Below are 20141 nucleotides of genomic sequence, written 5' to 3' on the forward strand. Positions count from 1 at the left end.
CTGTCTGTTGTCTTGTGTTCCAGTGAGTGTGTTTATATTGTCATTGTAAATGTGTTGCTGTCTGTTGTCTTGTGTTCCAGTGAGTGTGTTTATATTGTCAGTGTAAATGTGTTGCTGTCTGTTGTCTTGTGTTCCAGTGAGTGTGTTTATATTGTCAGTGTAAATGTGTTGCTGTCTGTTGTCTTGTGTTCCAGTGAGTGTGTTTATATTGTCAGTGTAAATGTGTTGCTGTCTGTTGTCTTGTGTTCCAGTGAGTGTGTTTATATTGTCAGTGTAAATGTGTTGCTGTCTGTTGTCTTGTGTTCCAGTGAGTGGAGGAACTCGCTCTTCAGGATATGACACCGCCAGTGGAGCTCCAACCTTCACTGATGCTGATGTAAGTGTGAGAGAGGAAGATGTTTCATAGATGAAACTTTAGTCTGACATTAATCACAAACATTTTAATTTTAATTTCTTTACTTTATGTTTCATTGTATTTCCAGTCTGTGGTGACGGGGCTAGAAGAATCAACCCTGCCAGATGTCAGGAGAAGGAAAAGCATACTGTGGTTTCCTCCAAGCAGTGAGTATCAATATCCTGTTTACATCATGATGTCATCACTGTCAGGCTCAGCTGGAAACCTATACTGTATGTCTAATAGTGTTGCAGTCGAGTCCACCTAACTGTGCCGGCCCTGAGCAATTTGGTGCCCTAGGCAGGATTTTTCGTGATGCCCCCTTGAAGAATGACCATGGCCCCCTTGTGTTCTAAAGCACTGTGTTTTGTTTTTTTTGCTTGGTGGATGCCCCCCCCTCCCCTCATGATGCCCTAGGCAACTGCCTGTTCTGCCTGATGGGAGGGCCGGCCCTGCCACCTAAAGCCAGTCCAAGTCACGACCAAGTCCGAGTGTGGGAGGGGGTGGAGTCCGAGTGTGGGAGAGGGTGGAGACAGAGTGTGGGAGGGGGTGGAGTCCCAGTGTGGGAGGGGGTGGAGTCCCAGTGTGGGAGGGGGTGGAGTCCCAGTGTGGGAGGGGGTCGAGACCCAGTCGAGACCAACGGGAGGCGAGCCAGAGACCAGATTTTCTTTTCTCATTTTCTAGGTACAGAAAACTTTGCGAGAGCAGCAGGAGGATCAGCTGTGCTCCGTCTAGACACGAGACGAGTCAAGGACTCCAGACTACTACAGAACACTAATGACGAGTCAAGGACTCCAGACTACTACAGAACACTAATGACGAGTCAAGGACTCCAGACTACTACAGAACACTAATGACGAGTCAAGGACTCCAGACTACTACAGAACACTAATGACGAGTCAAGGACTCCAGACTACTACAGAACACTAATGACGAGTCAAGGACTCCAGACTACTACAGAACACTAATGACGAGTCAAGGACTCCAGACTACTACAGAACACTAATGACGAGTCAAGGACTCCAGACTACTACAGAACACTAATGACGAGTCAAGGACTCCAGACTACTACAGAACACTAATGACGAGTCAAGGACTCCAGACTACTACAGAACACTAATGACGAGTCAAGGACTCACTCCAGACTACTACAGAACACTAATGACGAGTCAAGGACTCACTCCAGACTACTACAGAACACTAATGACGAGTCAAGGACTCCAGACTACTACAGAACACTAATGACGAGTCAAGGACTCCAGACTACTACAGAACACTAATGACGAGTCAAGGACTCCAGACTACTACAGAACACTAATGACGAGTCAAGGACTCCAGACTACTACAGAACACTAATGACGAGTCAAGGACTCCAGACTACTACAGAACACTAATGACGAGTCAAGGACTCACTCCAGACTACTACAGAACACTAATGACGAGTCAAGGACTCCAGACTACTACAGAACACTAATGACGAGTCAAGGACTCCAGACTACTACAGAACACTAATGACGAGTCAAGGACTCCAGACTACTACAGAACACTAATGACGAGTCAAGGACTCCAGACTACTACAGAACACTAATGACGAGTCAAGGACTCCAGACTACTACAGAACACTAATGACGAGTCAAGGACTCCAGACTACTACAGAACACTAATGACGAGTCAAGGACTCACTCCAGACTACTACAGAACACTAATGACGAGTCAAGGACTCCAGACTACTACAGAACACTAATGACGAGTCAAGGACTCACTCCAGACTACTACAGAACACTAATGACGAGTCAAGGACTCCAGACTACTACAGAACACTAATGACGAGTCAAGGACTCCAGACTACTACAGAACACTAATGACGAGTCAAGGACTCCAGACTACTACAGAACACTAATGACGAGTCAAGGACTCCAGACTACTACAGAACACTAATGACGAGTCAAGGACTCCAGACTACTACAGAACACTAATGACGAGTCAAGGACTCCAGACTACTACAGAACACTAATGACGAGTCAAGGACTCCAGACTACAACAGAACACTAATGACGAGTCAAGGACTCCAGACTACTACAGAACACTAATGTCAAATACTGTTACTTTTCAGGACATGGAATAAAGAACCTGAGTTCCAATGGATCCAAATTATACATTTGAAACATAGAGATACGATACGACTTTATTTGACTGTGTGTTGTGTTCTGTTCCAGTGAGTGGAGGGTTTCACAGTGAAGTCTCCAGCCAGGCTGACGCTGATGTAAGTGTGAGAGAACAAGTTTTTGTTTCACATCAAACATACTTTAATTCGTATTTACAATTATTCTTATTACAAGACTTTTTCCCTCTTATACCCCTCGATAACGGTGAGAAGAGTCAGTCAGTCAGGCTCTGGTCTAAAACATGTTACATATATATCGTTGCTGTCGGGAGGAAACCTCCTAACTCCATGTGAGGTTTTTGATTTTCATAAATCAGTGCTATTGAACACCCTTTACGTCTGTGTGTTGTTTCATAAATCAGTGCTATTGAACACCCTTTACGTCTGTGTGTTGTTTCATAAATCAGTGCTATTGAACACCCTTTACGTCTGTGTGTTGTTTCATAAATCAGTGCTATTGAACACCCTTTACGTCTGTGTGTTGTTTCATAAATCAGTGCTATTGAACACCCTTTACGTCTGTGTGTTGTTTCATAAATCAGTGCTATTGAACACCCTTTACGTCTGTGTGTTGTTTCATAAATCAGTGCTATTGAACACCCTTTACGGCTGTGTGTTGTTTCATAAATCAGTGCTATTGAACACCCTTTACGTCTGTGTGTTGTTTCATAAATCAGTGCTATTGAACACCCTTTACGTCTGTGTGTTGTTTCATAAATCAGTGCTATTGAACACCCTTTACGTCTGTGTGTTGTTTCATAAATCAGTGCTATTGAACACCCTTTACGTCTGTGTGTTGTTTCATAAATCAGTGCTATTGAACACCCTTTACGTCTGTGTGTTGTTTCATAAATCTGTGCTATTGAACACCCTTTACGTCTGTGTGTTGTTTCATAAATCAGTGCTATTGAACACCCTTTACGTCTGTGTGTTGTTTCATAAATCAGTGCTATTGAACACCCTTTACGTCTGTGTGTTGTTTCATAAATCAGTGCTATTGAACACCCTTTACAGCTGTGTGTTGTTTCATAAATCAGTGCTATTGAACACCCTTTACGGCTGTGTGTTGTTTCATAAATCAGTGCTATTGAACACCATGTAGTAAAAAAAAAAAACGCTTTAGACAAAACCTCTTAACTCCTTTGGACCCTCAACTGTGTTAAAGCAACTAACTCCACCACCTCTCCCCCTCTCAAACTGTCTGCTAAATCTCTCATGCAAGTAGTTGACAACGTATAAAGTCACAAAACCAACTTCGATGAGGCAGTATTGCTTTGTTTTCAAAATATAAGGTTTTCTTCATTTCCTGAAAAATTTACATTTTGGAGTTAGGTGGTTTCTTCCGATATATATTTTACAACCATATAAGCCATCTATCTTTTAAGTGAAAAGTATATGTATTTCAATGTCATTATAATATCTGTGATCAAGTGATCAAGTGTATTGCTTTGCATTGTTTGATGGATCCTGTATTTAATGTCCACTGTTGTGTTTTTTTTTCAGTCTTCTTCCAGAGGACATGTTGGACCTCCGTCTGTCAGAGACACAGGACACGACAAGGTGACACGTGAGACTCGACAGAAGACTCTGTTTGAGAGACTGACAGGAACTCTAACAGCAGAAGAATGGAAGAAGAGAGAGGAGGAGGTGATGGAGAGGATGCTGACGTTGGTGGTGACGGAGCTGGACAGCAAGGACCAAGAGGACACACGGAGCCTGGACGTTCCTCCCGATAGTGAGTGTGTGTGTGTGTGTGTGTGTGTGTGTGTGTGTGTGTGTGTGTGTGTGTGTGTGTGTGTGTGTGTGTGTGTGGTAAAAAAGAAATGGTAAATGGTGCATTTATATAGCGCCTTTATCCAAGGCGCTTTACATAGATTGTGCATTACATTCACCCATCCATACACTGATTGCGGTGGAAGCCATGCAAGGTACCAACCAGCATATCGGGAGCAATTTGGGGTTCAGTGTCTTGTCCAAGGACACTTCGACATGTAGACAGGAGGAGGAGCCGGGATTCGAACCGCCGGATGGACCTGCTCTACCTCCTGAGCCACAGTCGCCCCACAGTCGCCTCGTGTGTGTGTGTGTGTGTGTGTGTGTGTGTGTGTGTGTGTGTGTGTGTGTGTGTGTAAATCGGAGGGAAGGTTTGTAATGATCCATTTACCACGTCTTACTTTAATCCTCTCATCTCATGTGGACATAAAATGTGTGTTTGTGCATCTCATAAAACAACATTTTCATGAAACTTGGAGGGGACGATCAGTATAGGCTGCTCTGAAGGGACGATCAGTATAGGCTGCTCTGAAGGGACGATCAGTATAGGCTGCTCTGAAGGGACGATCAGTATAGGCTGCTCTGAAGGGACGATCAGTATAGGCTGCTCTGAAGGGACGATCAGTATAGGCTGCTCTGAAGGGATGATCAGTATAGGCTGCTCTGAAGGGACGATCAGTATAGGCTGCTCTGAAGGGACGATCAGTATAGGCTGCTCTGAAGGGACGATCAGTATAGGCTGCTCTGAAGGGACGATCAGTATAATCAGTATAGGCTGCTCTGAAGGGATGATCAGTATAGGCTGCTCTGAAGGGACGATCAGTATAGGCTGCTCTGAATGGACGATCAGTATAGGCTGCTCTGAATGGACGATCAGTATAGGCTGCTCTGAATGGATGATCAGTATAGGCTGCTCTGAATGGACGATCAGTATAGGCTGCTCTGAAGGGACGATTCACTTTTGGTTGAAGAGGTTAAGGGTCAAAATGGTAGGCGGCGGCCTTAAAAGGTTAAAAACTATAAACTAAGAGACAGGTAAACAGACAAAGTTGGCGGTAGGGATATTTGTTATAAGGAAAGCAAGTCTGAAAAGGTGTTTTTTTAGTGTGTTTTTGAACGGTGGGGAGGTGTGGGAGGGAGGCAGCTCTGATGTGAGCTGGGAGTCAGCGTTTCCAGACCTGAGCAGACAGGCGCGGCCAAAGGAAGCTGTCTGCCGCCGTCTCTTTTGGCTTTTAGACAGCTGGTGGATGGAAAAGAAGCTCCACCCACGTGGCTGACTGCCGCGATGGCCAGATTCCCGGAACCGCTTGCCCCCGCGGCAGTCAGCCGCGTGGGTGGAGCTAAATTTCCATCTAAAAACCCGGAAAAGACGCCGGCAGACGGGGGGGGGGGGGGTCTCTCAGTCTCTGTCACCCCAAGTTCGCTAATTGGACTTGTGAGGTTCCATTTAGTCACAGTTCAGGTGAGGAACTACAGGGTTTTCACATCCAGGTGTGTTTTTATTCTAATTGTAAATGTGTGGTGGTGTTTGTTGTCTTGTGTTGCAGTGAGTGGTGACACACCTTCTGCCAAGGTCTCAGATTGGCTGAACAGATATCCTGGACCAATAGCGCCCTCTTCAGGACATGACACCATGAGCATAGCTGCTCCCAGCCAGGCAGACACTGGTGATGTGAGGAGTGTGAGAGATGAAGATGTTTCATAGATGAAAACTTTATTAGGCTTGAGTTATACTTTGTTTGTCACGCGGATGAATAGCAGATCTACAAGCTCACACAACTAGTAGTGATGTGCATTGTTGTTCTTTTCAGTGTACTGAATCATTCAAATCAGATCACTAAAACTTTACTTTGAGTTGTACAGATCTAAGATTTATATTATTGTATTAATATGAACATATTTCTACATATTTCGGGCATTCCTGAGGAGCAGCGACTGTGTGTTCGTTGTGACCTGGGAGTTGTAGAGGATGAGTTTAATTTTGTTTTCTATTGATTGACCATGATTTAAGAAACTCTTTATTTGAAAAAATTCAGGATAAGAACCCAGATCTGTTTTGGAGTGTTTTATGTTAAATTGGTTGTTCAGTAATGAAGTTTTTTTTTTAGGAAAATTCATAGAGAAGGCATGGCAGTTACGTTGGAGAACGATGTATCCATGAGTAACTATATATCTATGTATTTTGTGTATATGTATCATTATGTATGTACAATTTTGTGAGTGTCTTGTAAGCCCGTGCGGGCTGGGAATCTTATGATGTAGGACACTTTAATAAAAACTCTATCTATCTATCTATCGATCTATCTATCTATCTATCTATCTATCTATCTATCTATCTATCTATCTATCTATCTATCTATCTATCTATCTACCTACCTACCTACCTATCTATCTATCTATCTATCTATCTATCTACCTACCTACCTATCTATCTATCTATCTATCTATCTATCTATCTACCTACCTTGGTGTTTAAATCACTTTAGGTTCATGTTTATTTTGCCGTTTTCACATCTCGATTCATTTATTATATTTTAATGTATATTATACATTATATTTCTATAAGTTTTTGTTTAAGATGGAGAGCAGTGATTTTTTTCCCCACCCTAAAACATGATATATTGTGATGTCACTATATCACTTTTTTTTTTCTTTCATTGGCACATTTGACTGTCAAGGTTTCAGCCTCCAGGAAGAAACCCTAAATACAAAGGAAAGACGTCTAATAGAAGAGTTACGACATTGAGGGGGCAGAAACCGAGCACTCGAGCACTGTTCATGCAGCCTGGAGGAGAGGGACAAGCTGGAGTTGGAAATACATTGTTTTCAACGAGGGCGGCACAAATAAAAGCAATTTAAATTGTATTGTTTTAAAGTATTGTACAGTAACAACTAACGTCTCTGTAATGTTTATGTTGTACGATTACTACAAAACAATCTAAAATAAATGAATTTAAGATCATTAAAGCTGGGCTGTTTGTTGCCTGAGTCCAATGCATTTCTGCTTACTTCCGGTCCAGGACTTGTCCCTATTTGCTGTCCCCATTCTCAATAGAAGTCTATGTAGGAGAGCTGCCATTGGACTGAAGCCCCATGAAGTGACCAATAGGAGTCTATGTAGGAGAGCTGCCATTGGACTGAAGCCCCATGAAGTGACCAATAGGAGTCTATGTAGGAGAGCTGCCATTGGACTGAAGCCCCATGAAGTGACCAATAGGAGTCTATGTAGGAGAGCTGCCATTGGACTGAAGCCCCATGAAGTGACCAATAGGAGTCTATGTAGGAGAGCTGCCATTGGACTGAAGCCCCATGAAGTGACCAATAGGAGTCTATGTAGGAGAGCTGCCATTGGACTGAAGCCCCATGAAGTGACCAATAGGAGTCTATGTAGGAGAGCTGCCATTGGACTGAAGCCCCATGAAGTGACCAATAGAAGTCTATGTAGGAGAGCTGCCATTGGACTGAAGCCCCATGAAGTGACCAATAGGAGTCTATGTAGGAGAGCTGCCATTGGACTGAAGCCCCATGAAGTGACCAATAGGAGTCTATGTAGGAGAGCTGCCATTGGACTGAAGCCCCATGAAGTGAACAGAGTTTGCGTAACTATCTATACTCTATGGCTCTGCATTGCACATACCGACCACACCAAGGGGTCTTATTCAGTATTTTAGCTGTGGCGATCAGCTCCGCCTCCTGAGATACTTCCGGGTCCTACTTTTGTGTCGCTTTTCTGTCCCCATAGAGTTATACTGTGACGCTCCGGACTAAATCTGAGACGAAAACAACCACGAAAGTCTAATTTTACCGCTTTCCTCGCAACAACAAAGCTGCGCTGCTCTCCCAAATCTGGCTGACAGGCTTTCTGCCCCACACGGAATACTATCGCCATTTTATTTAATTGTGTCAACTAAATCCTCATTAATGCAAACTAGATTCAACATACTCAAGCCTGCAAACATTCTAAATATGCCCCCGAAATATTTTACTGAGCAAATGGACTGTTACCACCTTCAATAATAATGATAATAATAGTCTTTATTGTCTCCACATCATATATTTTTTTGTCATGGACAAATTGTACAAAACATTAATAATTCTACTCGAGTTGGAAGCATTAAGACCCATTTTAACCCTCAATGGCTTCCTTTCTGAAAAATAACGTCATTGTAAAAAGATTCACGCGTTTAGATATTCTATTTACAATGAGCTGCGGACGGGAGCTTGTGCCACTTGGACCCGGACGCAACGTAGCACTACAAAATGACGTCGGACTTAAATACTGAATGAACACATGAAAAACTACACAAATCACAGCACTCCATCTTTAAGTACAGAGGGTGGCAACTCTTGACCGATATATATCGTCCAGCTGACGACATAGGCTGATATTTGCATATTTCAGTCATATTTGACATAATTGTCCCTTTCTTTAAATCTCTATTGGTCAATAAATAAACCCCACATCATGTTACAATGAATGCATTTACAACCATGTGAGCTTTCATTGAAGAGAACATGGTTGTATTTCAACATTATTATTGTTGTATTATTGTTATTCAATTCCCAGGTATAGGCATGCTTTGGCTATAGGCAAAAATGGCACAGTGTCCGTTCAATAAATCTTAAATGGGCCAATAATAGGCTTTCATATAATGGAGAAACAGAGTTGTTTTGATGTCCAAGTGGGGGAAAAAAGCAAAAAACAGTCAGTATATAGGGTGGTCAGGGGCGACTGTGGCTCAGGAGGTAGAGCAGGTCGTCCAATGATCCATGGGTCGGCGGTTCGAATCCCGGCTCCTCCTGGCTACATGTCGAAGTGTCCTTGGGCAAGACACTGAACCCCAAATTGCTCCCGATGTGCTGGTTGGTACCTTGCATGGCTTCCACTGCAATCGGTGTATGAATGGGTGAATGTAATGCACAATCTCTGTAAAGCGCCTTGGATAAAGGCGCTATATATAAATGCACCATTTACCATTTACCTATGTGGGGTGGATGAAATCACCTGTGTGGGGTGGATGAAATCACCTATGTGGGGTGGATGAAATCACCTGTGTGGGGTGGATGATATCACCTATGTGGGGTGGATGAAATCACCTATGTGGGGTGGATGAAATCACCTGTGTGGGGTGGATGAAATCACCTATGTGGGGTGGATGAAATCACCTATGTGGGGTGGATGAAATCACCTGTGTGGGGTGGATGAAATCACCTGTGTGGGGTGGATGAAATCACCTATGTGGGGTGGATGAAATCACCTGTGTGGGGTGGATGAAATCACCTGTGTGGGGTGGATGAAATCACCTGTGTGGGGTGGATGAAATCACCTGTGTGGGGTGGATGAAATCACCTATGTGGGGTGGATGAAATCACCTGTGTGGGGTGGATGAAATCACCTGTGTGGGGTGGATGAAATCACCTGTGTGGGGTGGATGAAATCACCTGTGTGGGGTGGATGAAATCACCTGTGTGGGGTGGATGAAATCACCTATGTGGGGTGGATGAAATCACCTATGTGGGGTGGATGAAATCACCTATGTGGGGTGGATGAAATCACCTATGTGGGGTAGATGAAATCACCTATGCGGGGTAGATGAAATCACCTCTGTGGGGTGGATGAAATCACCTATGTGGGGTGGATCAAATCACCTATGTGGGGTGTCGCGACGTACTCAGTCAATCACACTGCCAACGCACACAGCTGATAGCAGTTCTTAAATAGTGCTCAGGTGGAAAAAAAGACTCCTGCTGAGATCCCGTTTTCTCCAAACTTTATTTGTCCATTTTAAATTATTACACTGATGAAAAAAAAAAGAATTTAAATTAAATTCAAAACCAGGTGTATAAAGTAACGTTATAAATAAGAACATAAAACATAACTGGAATACATCTGATCATTTGAATAAACACAAAGGATACCAATAGGCCTACAGTATCTGGTGAATTACAATCTCAGTTAAACATAAATTAAAAAAATCAGAAATAAAACATGTTTTTAAATACTGTCAAGAGGTTCATTGTTTCTTTCAATATCGGCTGAAATGGCATCATGCTCCAGTTCTCATTGTCTTCCACTAGCATTGCTAAAAATGCTAACATGCCCTGCCCTTTACCACTTAAGTGCTATAGTTCCAAACATTGCTCGTATGGCTGGAACTATCCCATTGAGATAGAATGAGCACTTCCGGGTTCCGTTGTTACAATGGGAGTCAACGCTAGTGTCGCCACTCTCTTACTAGATGGAGACACACGGGGACTACAAATTTCACGCCCCCAAATGAGCGTCCCCACTTCTGGTCCGTTGGCATGGATACTGCAGGCCATCCCATAGAAGTCCATTGAAATTCAACTGTAGTTAGCCTACTTTTAAAATAATATGAAATGAACTGAAGACTATATTGATTTGAATAAAAAGATGTTTCCAAATGTATGAAGTGTCTTTGTCAACATATATTGTTGTTTTCTCAATAGAGGATGTATTTCACATTTCATTTACCACTTGAATGAGTTACCCATAATGTTAACGGAGCAGAGGGGAGACGGCAGACAGAGAACCTGTCGCTTTTAAGGGACGTCACTGCCTTTACGAGGCTACGAGCGCCGACTTTGAAGAGTGGAATTCTCAATATACATCCCGATCCCGACTGACTTTGTTATTCATGTCTATATTTTGAACATGTCACGGGCTCACTATATATGTTCTACCTACCACGGAGCTCCGACGGTGTGTTTTACCGCTGTCAACTTGTTGTATAATTAACTTTGCTGAATAGTTGCATGGGAAAATAACCCAGCTAAATGGAGGAGTGACATCCTGACATTTTCAACTACCTAGTGAATTCTGAAGATGAGTATTAATAGTAGTCTTGCAAGATGCTGTTTAGATCATTTTCAACAAATACATAGCATATAAAACGAAATACAACAAATATACCTGGGTATTGAAAACCTCAAGGGATGCAACCGTGACGTATATACCGTGCGACCACTTTGACTTGAGAATTACAATGCTAGTACTTTTCACAAACTGATGGAGTATATTATAGTACATTGTAGGATGAATATTGAGATGGCAGGTATGTGACATTGAAAAGGACAAATCAAACATATGGGACACTTTATTAGAACACAAAAAAAATCGCTACAGCCTCAGTAATGAACCAGTGAAATTAGGGTATTTCATGATGCCTCTCATAGGGATTGCATTGGCAGCTGCAGTACAGTTGAAACGGACCAGAAGGGGGCGCTGCAGTACACTGTTGAAACGGACCAGAAGTGGGGCCGCTGTCTCATTTGGGGGCGTGACATTTGTAGTCCCCGTGTGTCTCTATTACTCTGATCTAACCCACTAGCTGTGATTGGACCATAGCAGTTTGGGGAGGGGCTTAGAGGTCAAACAATCAAACAATGCTATGGACCATTGATTCTCCAAGTCAGTGGTTTCCAAACTTGTTCATGACAAGGACCCCCCCCCCCCCCCCCCCCCCCCCAGGACGCCCGAGATGATACTCATCAGCCCCCCCCCCCCCCCCCCCAGGACGCCCGAGATGATACTCATCAGCCCGCAGACCCCCCCCCCCCCCATTTGAAAATACATGCCAAGGACCCCCACTAGAGAAGAGGTCTACGTCTCTAGGACCCCCAGTTTGACCTGAATTAGGCTACGGACGCTCATTGCATGGCCTTTCTATCTCTGGGACCCCCAATACATGTTGTAAAATCAATCTTAATTTAACTCTGAGAGGTGACAAATGGAACCAAATGGACCCTAATGGGTCCATTTGGTTCCATGTGTACACTCTCAGAGTTACAGACCCATAAGGGACCATTTGGTTCCATGTGTACACTCTCAGAGTTACAGACCCATAAGGGACCATTTGGTTCCATTTGTACACTCTCAGAGTTACAGACCCATAAGGGTCCATTTCTAGACTCTCAGAGTTACAGACCCATAAGGGTCCATTTGGTTCCATTTGTACACTCTTAGAGTTACAGACCCATAATAGCCCATTTGGTTCCATTTGTACACTCTCAGAGTTACAGACCCATAAGAGTCCATTTGGTTCCATTTGTACACTCTCAGAGTTACAGACCCATAAGGGTCCATTTCTACACTCTCAGAGTTACAGACCCATAAGGGTCCATTTCTAGACTCTCAGAGTTACAGACCCATAAGGGTCCATTTGGTTCCATTTGTACACTCAGAGTTACAGACCCATAAGGGTCCATTTGGTTCCATTTGTACACTCTCAGAGTTACAGACCCATAAGAGTCCATTTGGTTCCATTTGTACACTCTCAGAGTTACAGACCCATAAGAGTCCATTTGGTTCCATTTGTACACTCTCAGTTACAGACCCATAAGGGTCCATTTGGTTCCATTTGTACACTCTCAGAGTTACAGACCCATAAGGGTCCATTTCTAGACTCTCAGAGTTACAGACCCATAAGGGTCCATTTGGTTCCATTTGTACACTCTCAGAGTTACAGACCCATAAGGGTCCATTTGGTTCCATTTGTACACTCTCAGAGTTACAGACCCATAAGGGTCCATTTCTAGACTCTCAGAGTTACAGACCCATAAGAGTCCATTTGATTCCATTTGTACACTCTCAGAGTTACAGACCCATAAGGGACCATTTGGTTCCATGTGTACACTCTCAGAGTTACAGACCCATAAGTGTCCATTTGGTTCCATTTGTACACTCTCAGAGTTACAGACCCATAAGGGTCCATTTCTAGACTCTCAGAGTTACAGACCCATAAGGGTCCATTTGGTTCCATTTGTACACTCTTAGAGTTACAGACCCATAATAGCCCATTTGGTTCCATTTGTACACTCTCAGAGTTACAGACCCATAAGAGTCCATTTGGTTCCATTTGTACACTCTCAGAGTTACAGACCCATAAGGGTCCATTTCTACACTCTGAGTTACAGACCCATAAGGGTCCATTTCTAGACTCTCAGAGTTACAGACCCATAAGGGTCCATTTGGTTCCATTTGTACACTCAGAGTTACAGACCCATAAGGGTCCATTTGGTTCCATTTGTACACTCTCAGAGTTACAGACCCATAAGAGTCCATTTGGTTCCATTTGTACACTCTCAGAGTTACAGACCCATAAGAGTCCATTTGGTTCCATTTGTACACTCTCAGTTACAGACCCATAAGGGTCCATTTGGTTCCATTTGTACACTCTCAGAGTTACAGACCCATAAGGGTCCATTTCTAGACTCTCAGAGTTACAGACCCATAAGGGTCCATTTGGTTCCATTTGTACACTCTCAGAGTTACAGACCCATAAGGGTCCATTTGGTTCCATTTGTACACTCTCAGAGTTACAGACCCATAAGGGTCCATTTCTAGACTCTCAGAGTTACAGACCCATAAGGGTCCATTTGGTTCCATTTGTACACTCTCAGAGTTACAGACCCATAAGAGTCCATTTGATTCCATTTGTACACTCTCAGTTACAGACCCATAAGGGTCCATTTGGTTCCAAAATATCATTTAGCTGGGGTTCCCCTCAAACTCCCTCAAGGACCCCTGGGGGTCCCCGGACCCCATGGAACTCCCTCAAGGACCCCTGGGGGTCCCCGGACCCCACTTTAGGAACCACTGCTGACCAAGTGTGGTCCTCAGAAAAATATAGCCAACATATTTTGCTAACATAATTTATATTAACACAATCATTTTAACCACATTAACTATATTTTATATTTCTTTGGCTAATCAAAAATTGCAGATTTATTTTTGAAAAATCGTGAAAATTTGTGCAAATCTTTGAATATAATATATATAATATTTTTACATTTTTAAAGTGAACATTCTTTGCTTTTGTTTTGTCACATGTGAAAAGCAACAGAAACAATCAATCGATTATTTTTCTTTACACACAGAGAAAAGCAACATGAAGCAGATGGTTAATATTATCTATAATGAATACAGCACAATACTTTATGTAGGGATGCGACATTTTAACCGATCAATGACATCGGTCAAAAGTTCCGCTATCGCTATTGCAATAAAACATTTCCACCAGTATATAGGGTTTAATTTACACCCGTTATACTGTGGTTCTGGGTTGCAGAATTCCTAATACAATGTGAGATTGTGCTAAATGTGCATCTTTCTCAGCTGTTTTCTATAGTTAACCCATTTTGACCTGAGATCAGATTCTAAATCCTGACAGTTTTCTGAAAAAGCTATGTTTCTATGTCAGTCGTTCTTCGATCTTTCAAAAATAGCAGATCTACAAGCTCATAGCGCGCCAGCACTATGAGCTATGAGCTTTAGCTATTTTTCAATAGCTAAAGCATAACATAATGCTAACACCAAAATGATGATCGGTGAACGGTTGCATCCCTAACATATTAAGTCTTATAATTACGTGAATTAATTATAACTGTGTTGTATTAATTATAATCCTACGTATGAGTCTCATATGCAACACACACATGCTTCACTACGACTCTTGACTGAGTCTCGCGTAAACCAGACCGGAACCCATTAAACCAGACCGGAACCCATTAAACCAGACCGTAAACCAGACCGGAACCCATTAAACCAGACCGGAACCCATTAAACCAGACCGGAACCCATTAAACCAGACCGTAAACCAGACCGGAACCCATTAAACCAGACCGGAACCCATTTAAACCAGACCGGAACCCATTTCGAAGTAGTTCTGGAACTAATTCCACAACCTCTGAATACGAGCCGTTTCGACCGAAAATCAACCGATAATTCCCAGTAGGTTACTTATTATTACGCCGATCTTATCTAGCCAATCGGACCTACTGCATGTAGTCTGGAGCCTACTGGCTGCGATTGGCGTTGATGACACGTTAACCGATCTTATCGGTCTACTCAGGTCTACTGGACATGCTGGGAGCCTACTGAGAATGACAAGCCTCCTCATACCCTCCCCTAAACATAACCGCAAGCATGTCGCAGTGCGGTCCTAATATTAACGCATGTTCGCCAACCTTAATCCTGTCGTTTTGGTCTACTGCCTACTGAAAATGACAAGCCTCCTCATACCCTCCCCTAAACATAACCACAAGCATGTCGCAGCGCGGTCCTAATATTAACGCATGTTCACCAACCTTAATCCTGTCGGTTTGTTTTATCAGTCGGCAGAGCACGCCCATCCTCTAATCGTACTGATCCTCAGTGATCACTGCGGTCTTGTCTATTGATAACAGTGGAAACGGGTGTGAATACTATATCAGACTGTTGAATTCTCATCTCTACTAAAGCAGCAAAGCTATATTAGGCTTCAATTATGTAGATTTACATTGGGACGTTTATAGGGTCTTCATGTGACCACCGCGCTCTGACTTTAGGTGTGTTACCCGTTCAAATCATATCAAATAAATAACGGTAATGGGTCACACACACACACACCAAGACTGCATTTCAATCATTTATTCTTGCATTTTGAACAGGAGACAAACGTTTTGGGCTATAACCAGGCTGGAATAGCCCTAACCCTAACCCTAACCCTAACCAGGCTGGGATAGGGTTAGGGTACCTATAACCAGGCTGGGATAGCCTATAAACCTATAACCAGGCTGGGATAGCCCAAACGTTTTGGGCTATAACCAGGCTGGGATAGCCCAAACGTTTTGGGCTATAACCAGGCTGGGATAGCCCAAACGTTTTGGGCTATAACCAGGCTGGGATAGCCCAAACGTTTTGTCTAGATTATTGAAATACAGTCTTGGTGTGTGCCACCCATTACCGTTATTTATTTGAGACGTTTTTAGCGCCACATCCGCCGTTTTACGTCTGGATGGTATTTAGAGCTTCTGTCGCTCCAGACCAGGGGTGGGCAACTTTGACCATGGAGACCAGACCAGGGGTGGGCAACTTTGACCATGGAGACCAGACCAGGGGTGGGCAACTTTGACCATGGAGACCAGACCAGGGGTGGGCAACTTTGACCATGGAGACCAGACCAGGGGTGGGCAACTTTGACCATGGAGAGGGCCACTATATTTCCACACTAGGGCCATATATTACTGTCATAGCCAAAATATTTTTGCTAATTTTTGCTATATTCAAATTTAAATCTTGAATTATCTTTTGATATTCTTTTATTGGAATCCTGAAAATTAACATTTTTATGTAATTTCAAATGCCTTTAATTACGGTATACTTGTGTTGAAGCCATGAGCTACTAATTTAGACTGAATTAAAGCGGGTCCTGTTTGCATGTTTTGAATTTTAACATCTGAAACCAATATTATATCAGTATTCTGACATTAGGGCCACATTAAGTGAAGGTGGGGGCCGCATGTGGCCCCCGGGCCGCCAGTTGCCCACCCCTTCTCCAGACAGACTGAACGATGGAAGCAGGGCTCATCCACATGATGGCTTGTGGTGGACTTTTTTGGTCAAAAATTCCCATTTTTTGCCACACGGACAAACGACATGAGTGGACAATAATATTACCAGAAACACATAAACACATGAATTCACCCTTTGTCAGCCTTCTGATTGGTCCCTGACTGACCAACCAGCAGGCTCTTTCTGCCTTGTTCCGCCCTGGTTCCGCCTAGTTTATATTGAATTTGCTAAAACATCATTTTTGGAACAAACTAAAAACAAACATGATCTGCCCTGCAGTCACCGTGCTGCACCTGTGTAGCCTGGCTAATAAGCCAGACTCAAATCACACTGTCGTGGCTAATAAGCCAGACTCAAATCACACAGTCGTGTGGTATTTGAGTCTGGAGATGCTGTGTATGGATCTTGTTTCCCAGGGGGGCGGGTTCAAACATTTTCTCTTTGACGCAATTGGTCAGAGCTACTGTCAGTCAAAGGTCTCAAGCATTGAACGTCACTGTACCAAAGCCCGCCCATATTGCATACCGTGTCCCGATTGGCCACACCAGTTCTCTGGTGTAGGAAATGGGCGTACAATTGAGCCTCTCCAGACCGTAATCCGCCGGCTGATTCGGTCTGGCTTATTAGCCAGGCTAGCACCTGTGATGTTCCTTCTTACTGACACCAAGTTTAAAATAAGAATTGAACGCACAGAATATCAACACGAAGCAACTGAAAAACACCTTATTTCAATGGTAGTGGATGGAGAGAGAGGATTTTTGTCCAACCACGAAACCACGCAACCAATGGGTGCGAAGAGGGGCACAACCAGGGGGCGGGACTTGACAAAGGGTGAATTGACCATAACAGTTCTGAGTCACAACGTTAATTAAAGGGGGTCTTTCTTGGCAACTAAAACATTTGAGAACGACTAGTAGTTAGTTGGACTCCTAATGTACCAAACCATATTGTCGTAGTAAGTAGATTTCATACATAATATATGCTGGGGGGGGGAGGGGGGGGGATAACTTAACCTGGATAACTTAATTGACATTCAGTAACTAGATCTTATGTTCAAAATAAGAACATTATAGACATTATGAAGGTGTGGGGGGAAAAAAAAAAGTCAAGTCTTTGCCATGGACACATGTATCTGTATCAGTGTTTAGTTTTAGTTCCATGGACACATGTATCTGTATCAGTGTTTAGTTTTAGTTCCATGGACACATGTATCTGTATCAGTGTTTAGTTTTAGTCATTAGTCTCTTGAATAGTTTCCATTTGGTCACATTTTAGTCACCTGGAATGTTTTAGTGTTAGTCTAGTTTTACTCGACTAAATATCATACGATTTTAGTCCACTGACTCTACGGTTGATTTAGTCGACTAAAATGTATTTCGGCGGGCCTTGATGCCGTCGTAATGACCGTTTTTACACTTGCTGAAAATAGCAAGCAGCGCGATGCGTTGTGAGCTTGTAGATCGGCTATTTTCAGCATGCAACCAAGTGTAAAATGACTTATACTGGATCTCTTGTCCACTAGTCCCTTCCTAACATTTTAGTCTACTTTTTATTTGTTGAAGAAATTGTCAATATATTTAGTCTTACTTTTAGTCACCATAGCTTAGTTTTCAATTTAGTTTTTCCTCAGTGAAAAAAGGTAGTCGACGAACTTTTTTCGTCTTAGTTTTAGTCGACGAAAACAACACCTGACCTGTGCATAGGGACATATTGATGACCTCTGACCCCTGACCTCTGAGTGGAGGCATTGGAACGCCGTGGGAGGCGACGGTCTGGCGTACGAGACAACGTGTCGATACCAATATATATAATTCCAGTTCAAACGGGGAAATTAAAATAAAAAAAACAATATATACATCATTGCGGTTCAAAGCTCCGCAACGTTGCAGCTCCAAACTTAATTGGGAGGCTCCGTCTGTCACTGTTATCAATCACTGTTATTAATTAGCCTTAATTACCATTAACGAGTAGTAATTAGCATATTTAATGATGAAGCCATATATACACAGGACTGCTACATGGATGATGTCATTATAAACGGCCAGTACGGCAAGCAGGCAACATTGCGAGGACAACAAAAAGTTCATTTTTTTCTACTCGTGTGATGTCGGGTGAAAGTAGTGTGAAAATCACTGATCTACAAGTTCATAATGCATCACACTACACTAGCCTGGCTCCAGCCCTGAATCACTGATCTACAAGTTCATAATGCGTCACACTAAACTAGCCTGGCTCCAGCCCTGAATCACTGATCTACAAGTTCATAATGCGTCACACTAAACTAGCCTGGCTCCAGCCCTGAATCACTGATCTACAAGTTCATAATGCGTCACACTACACTAGCCTGGCTCCAGCCCTGAATCACTGATCTACAAGTTCATAATGCATCACACTACACTAGCCTGGCTCCAGCCCTGAATCGCTACCATTACAAAATAAGATGTCATGGCGATTCAGGTCAGGTGACTCTGACGCAGTGGCTGATTGGCCATCAGCGCCGTCACTCCATGATGTCACAACAGCAAACATGGCCACCCCCCCCTCCCCCCCCTCCCTACTGTGGTAACTTGCGACCATATATAAATGTATGTGTTAACACATTTAGACCCGAGGACGAAATTTAAATTTGAATGATCTGCATTTGGCCGCCGACGCCCCATCTGAAAATATGTTGTTCCAGGGGTAATGTTCGCTGTGTGACGTCCAGCCTTCAGCAGTAGTAAATAGAATCTTCAGCTAATATAAATATAAATGGAGCAGCTGTTCCCACATGACCCAAGCAGCAGCATAACAGAGGCAGCACATACATAATAGCATATGTGTGTGTGTGTGTGTGTGTGTGTGTGTGTGTGTGTGTGTGTGTGTGTGTGTGTGCAACATACAGTAGTCGGTTCAGTAGCGCTCTACGGCGACACTGCATCGTTCCTATTGGCTGAATACATCCTCTTCGTCGTTGATTGGTTCATGGACGATTATTATTTGTCCGTCTCGACGCGACGTGTGATAATTAAAGTGCCTTCAGAGAAACGTCCAATCATCTTCTGTCTCTCCTAATATTACACGTCCGTCCCCCCCCCCCCCCCCCCCCCCCACACTCCCAAAACCACCCGCGTCGAATGTCATCAACCCATAATGACCAATATGTTCTTATCAAGAACACGCAATGGAGCAATATGGACATTTCCTACATACTGCCTACCGAAGTGAAACTATACTGCTCCCCGAGGCAGAAACATGCTGGCGACACTGCGATAATACGAGAACTTCGCTTTGTGTTTACTCGCGTGGCCCCGTTAAGACTGAGGTTGTGTTTATTGTCATGATTTGTCACAACTCGAGTTGGCTTTGTCCGCAGCGTAAACGTCTTTAAATAAATTAATACTTTTTGAAAAGTCTAAGAGGAAAATGAACGGGGAATACTTTTCCGGGTCCCTCGGGGGGGGGGGGGGGGGGGG

General features: G+C 43.3%; 1 protein-coding gene across 4 annotated transcripts in view; it reads left to right on the forward strand.

The window, feature by feature from the left end:
• LOC306914513 (GTPase IMAP family member 8-like) overlaps positions 1-20141 on the forward strand; it is a 138664-nt gene that overhangs the window by 90587 nt on the left and 27936 nt on the right. For 3 of the 4 annotated variants that reach the window (XM_079491575.1, XM_079491576.1, XM_079491573.1), the window contains 5 exons: positions 309-376; positions 483-561; positions 2611-2657; positions 4062-4293; positions 5879-6100. In XM_079491575.1, coding sequence (XP_079347701.1) covers positions 309-376; positions 483-561; positions 2611-2657; positions 4062-4293; positions 5879-6036 — 584 coding nt within the window. In that variant the 3' untranslated portion in view covers positions 6037-6100. Of the gene's footprint in view, positions 1-308; positions 377-482; positions 562-2610; positions 2658-4061; positions 4294-5878; positions 6101-20141 lie in introns of those variants that run through there. The other variant, XM_079491574.1, reaches the window with a different exon arrangement.

The sequence above is a fragment of the Electrona antarctica genome, assembly GCF_951216825.1.
Source record: "Electrona antarctica genome assembly, chromosome: 21".
In the NCBI taxonomy this organism is placed as follows: domain Eukaryota; kingdom Metazoa; phylum Chordata; class Actinopteri; order Myctophiformes; family Myctophidae; genus Electrona; species Electrona antarctica.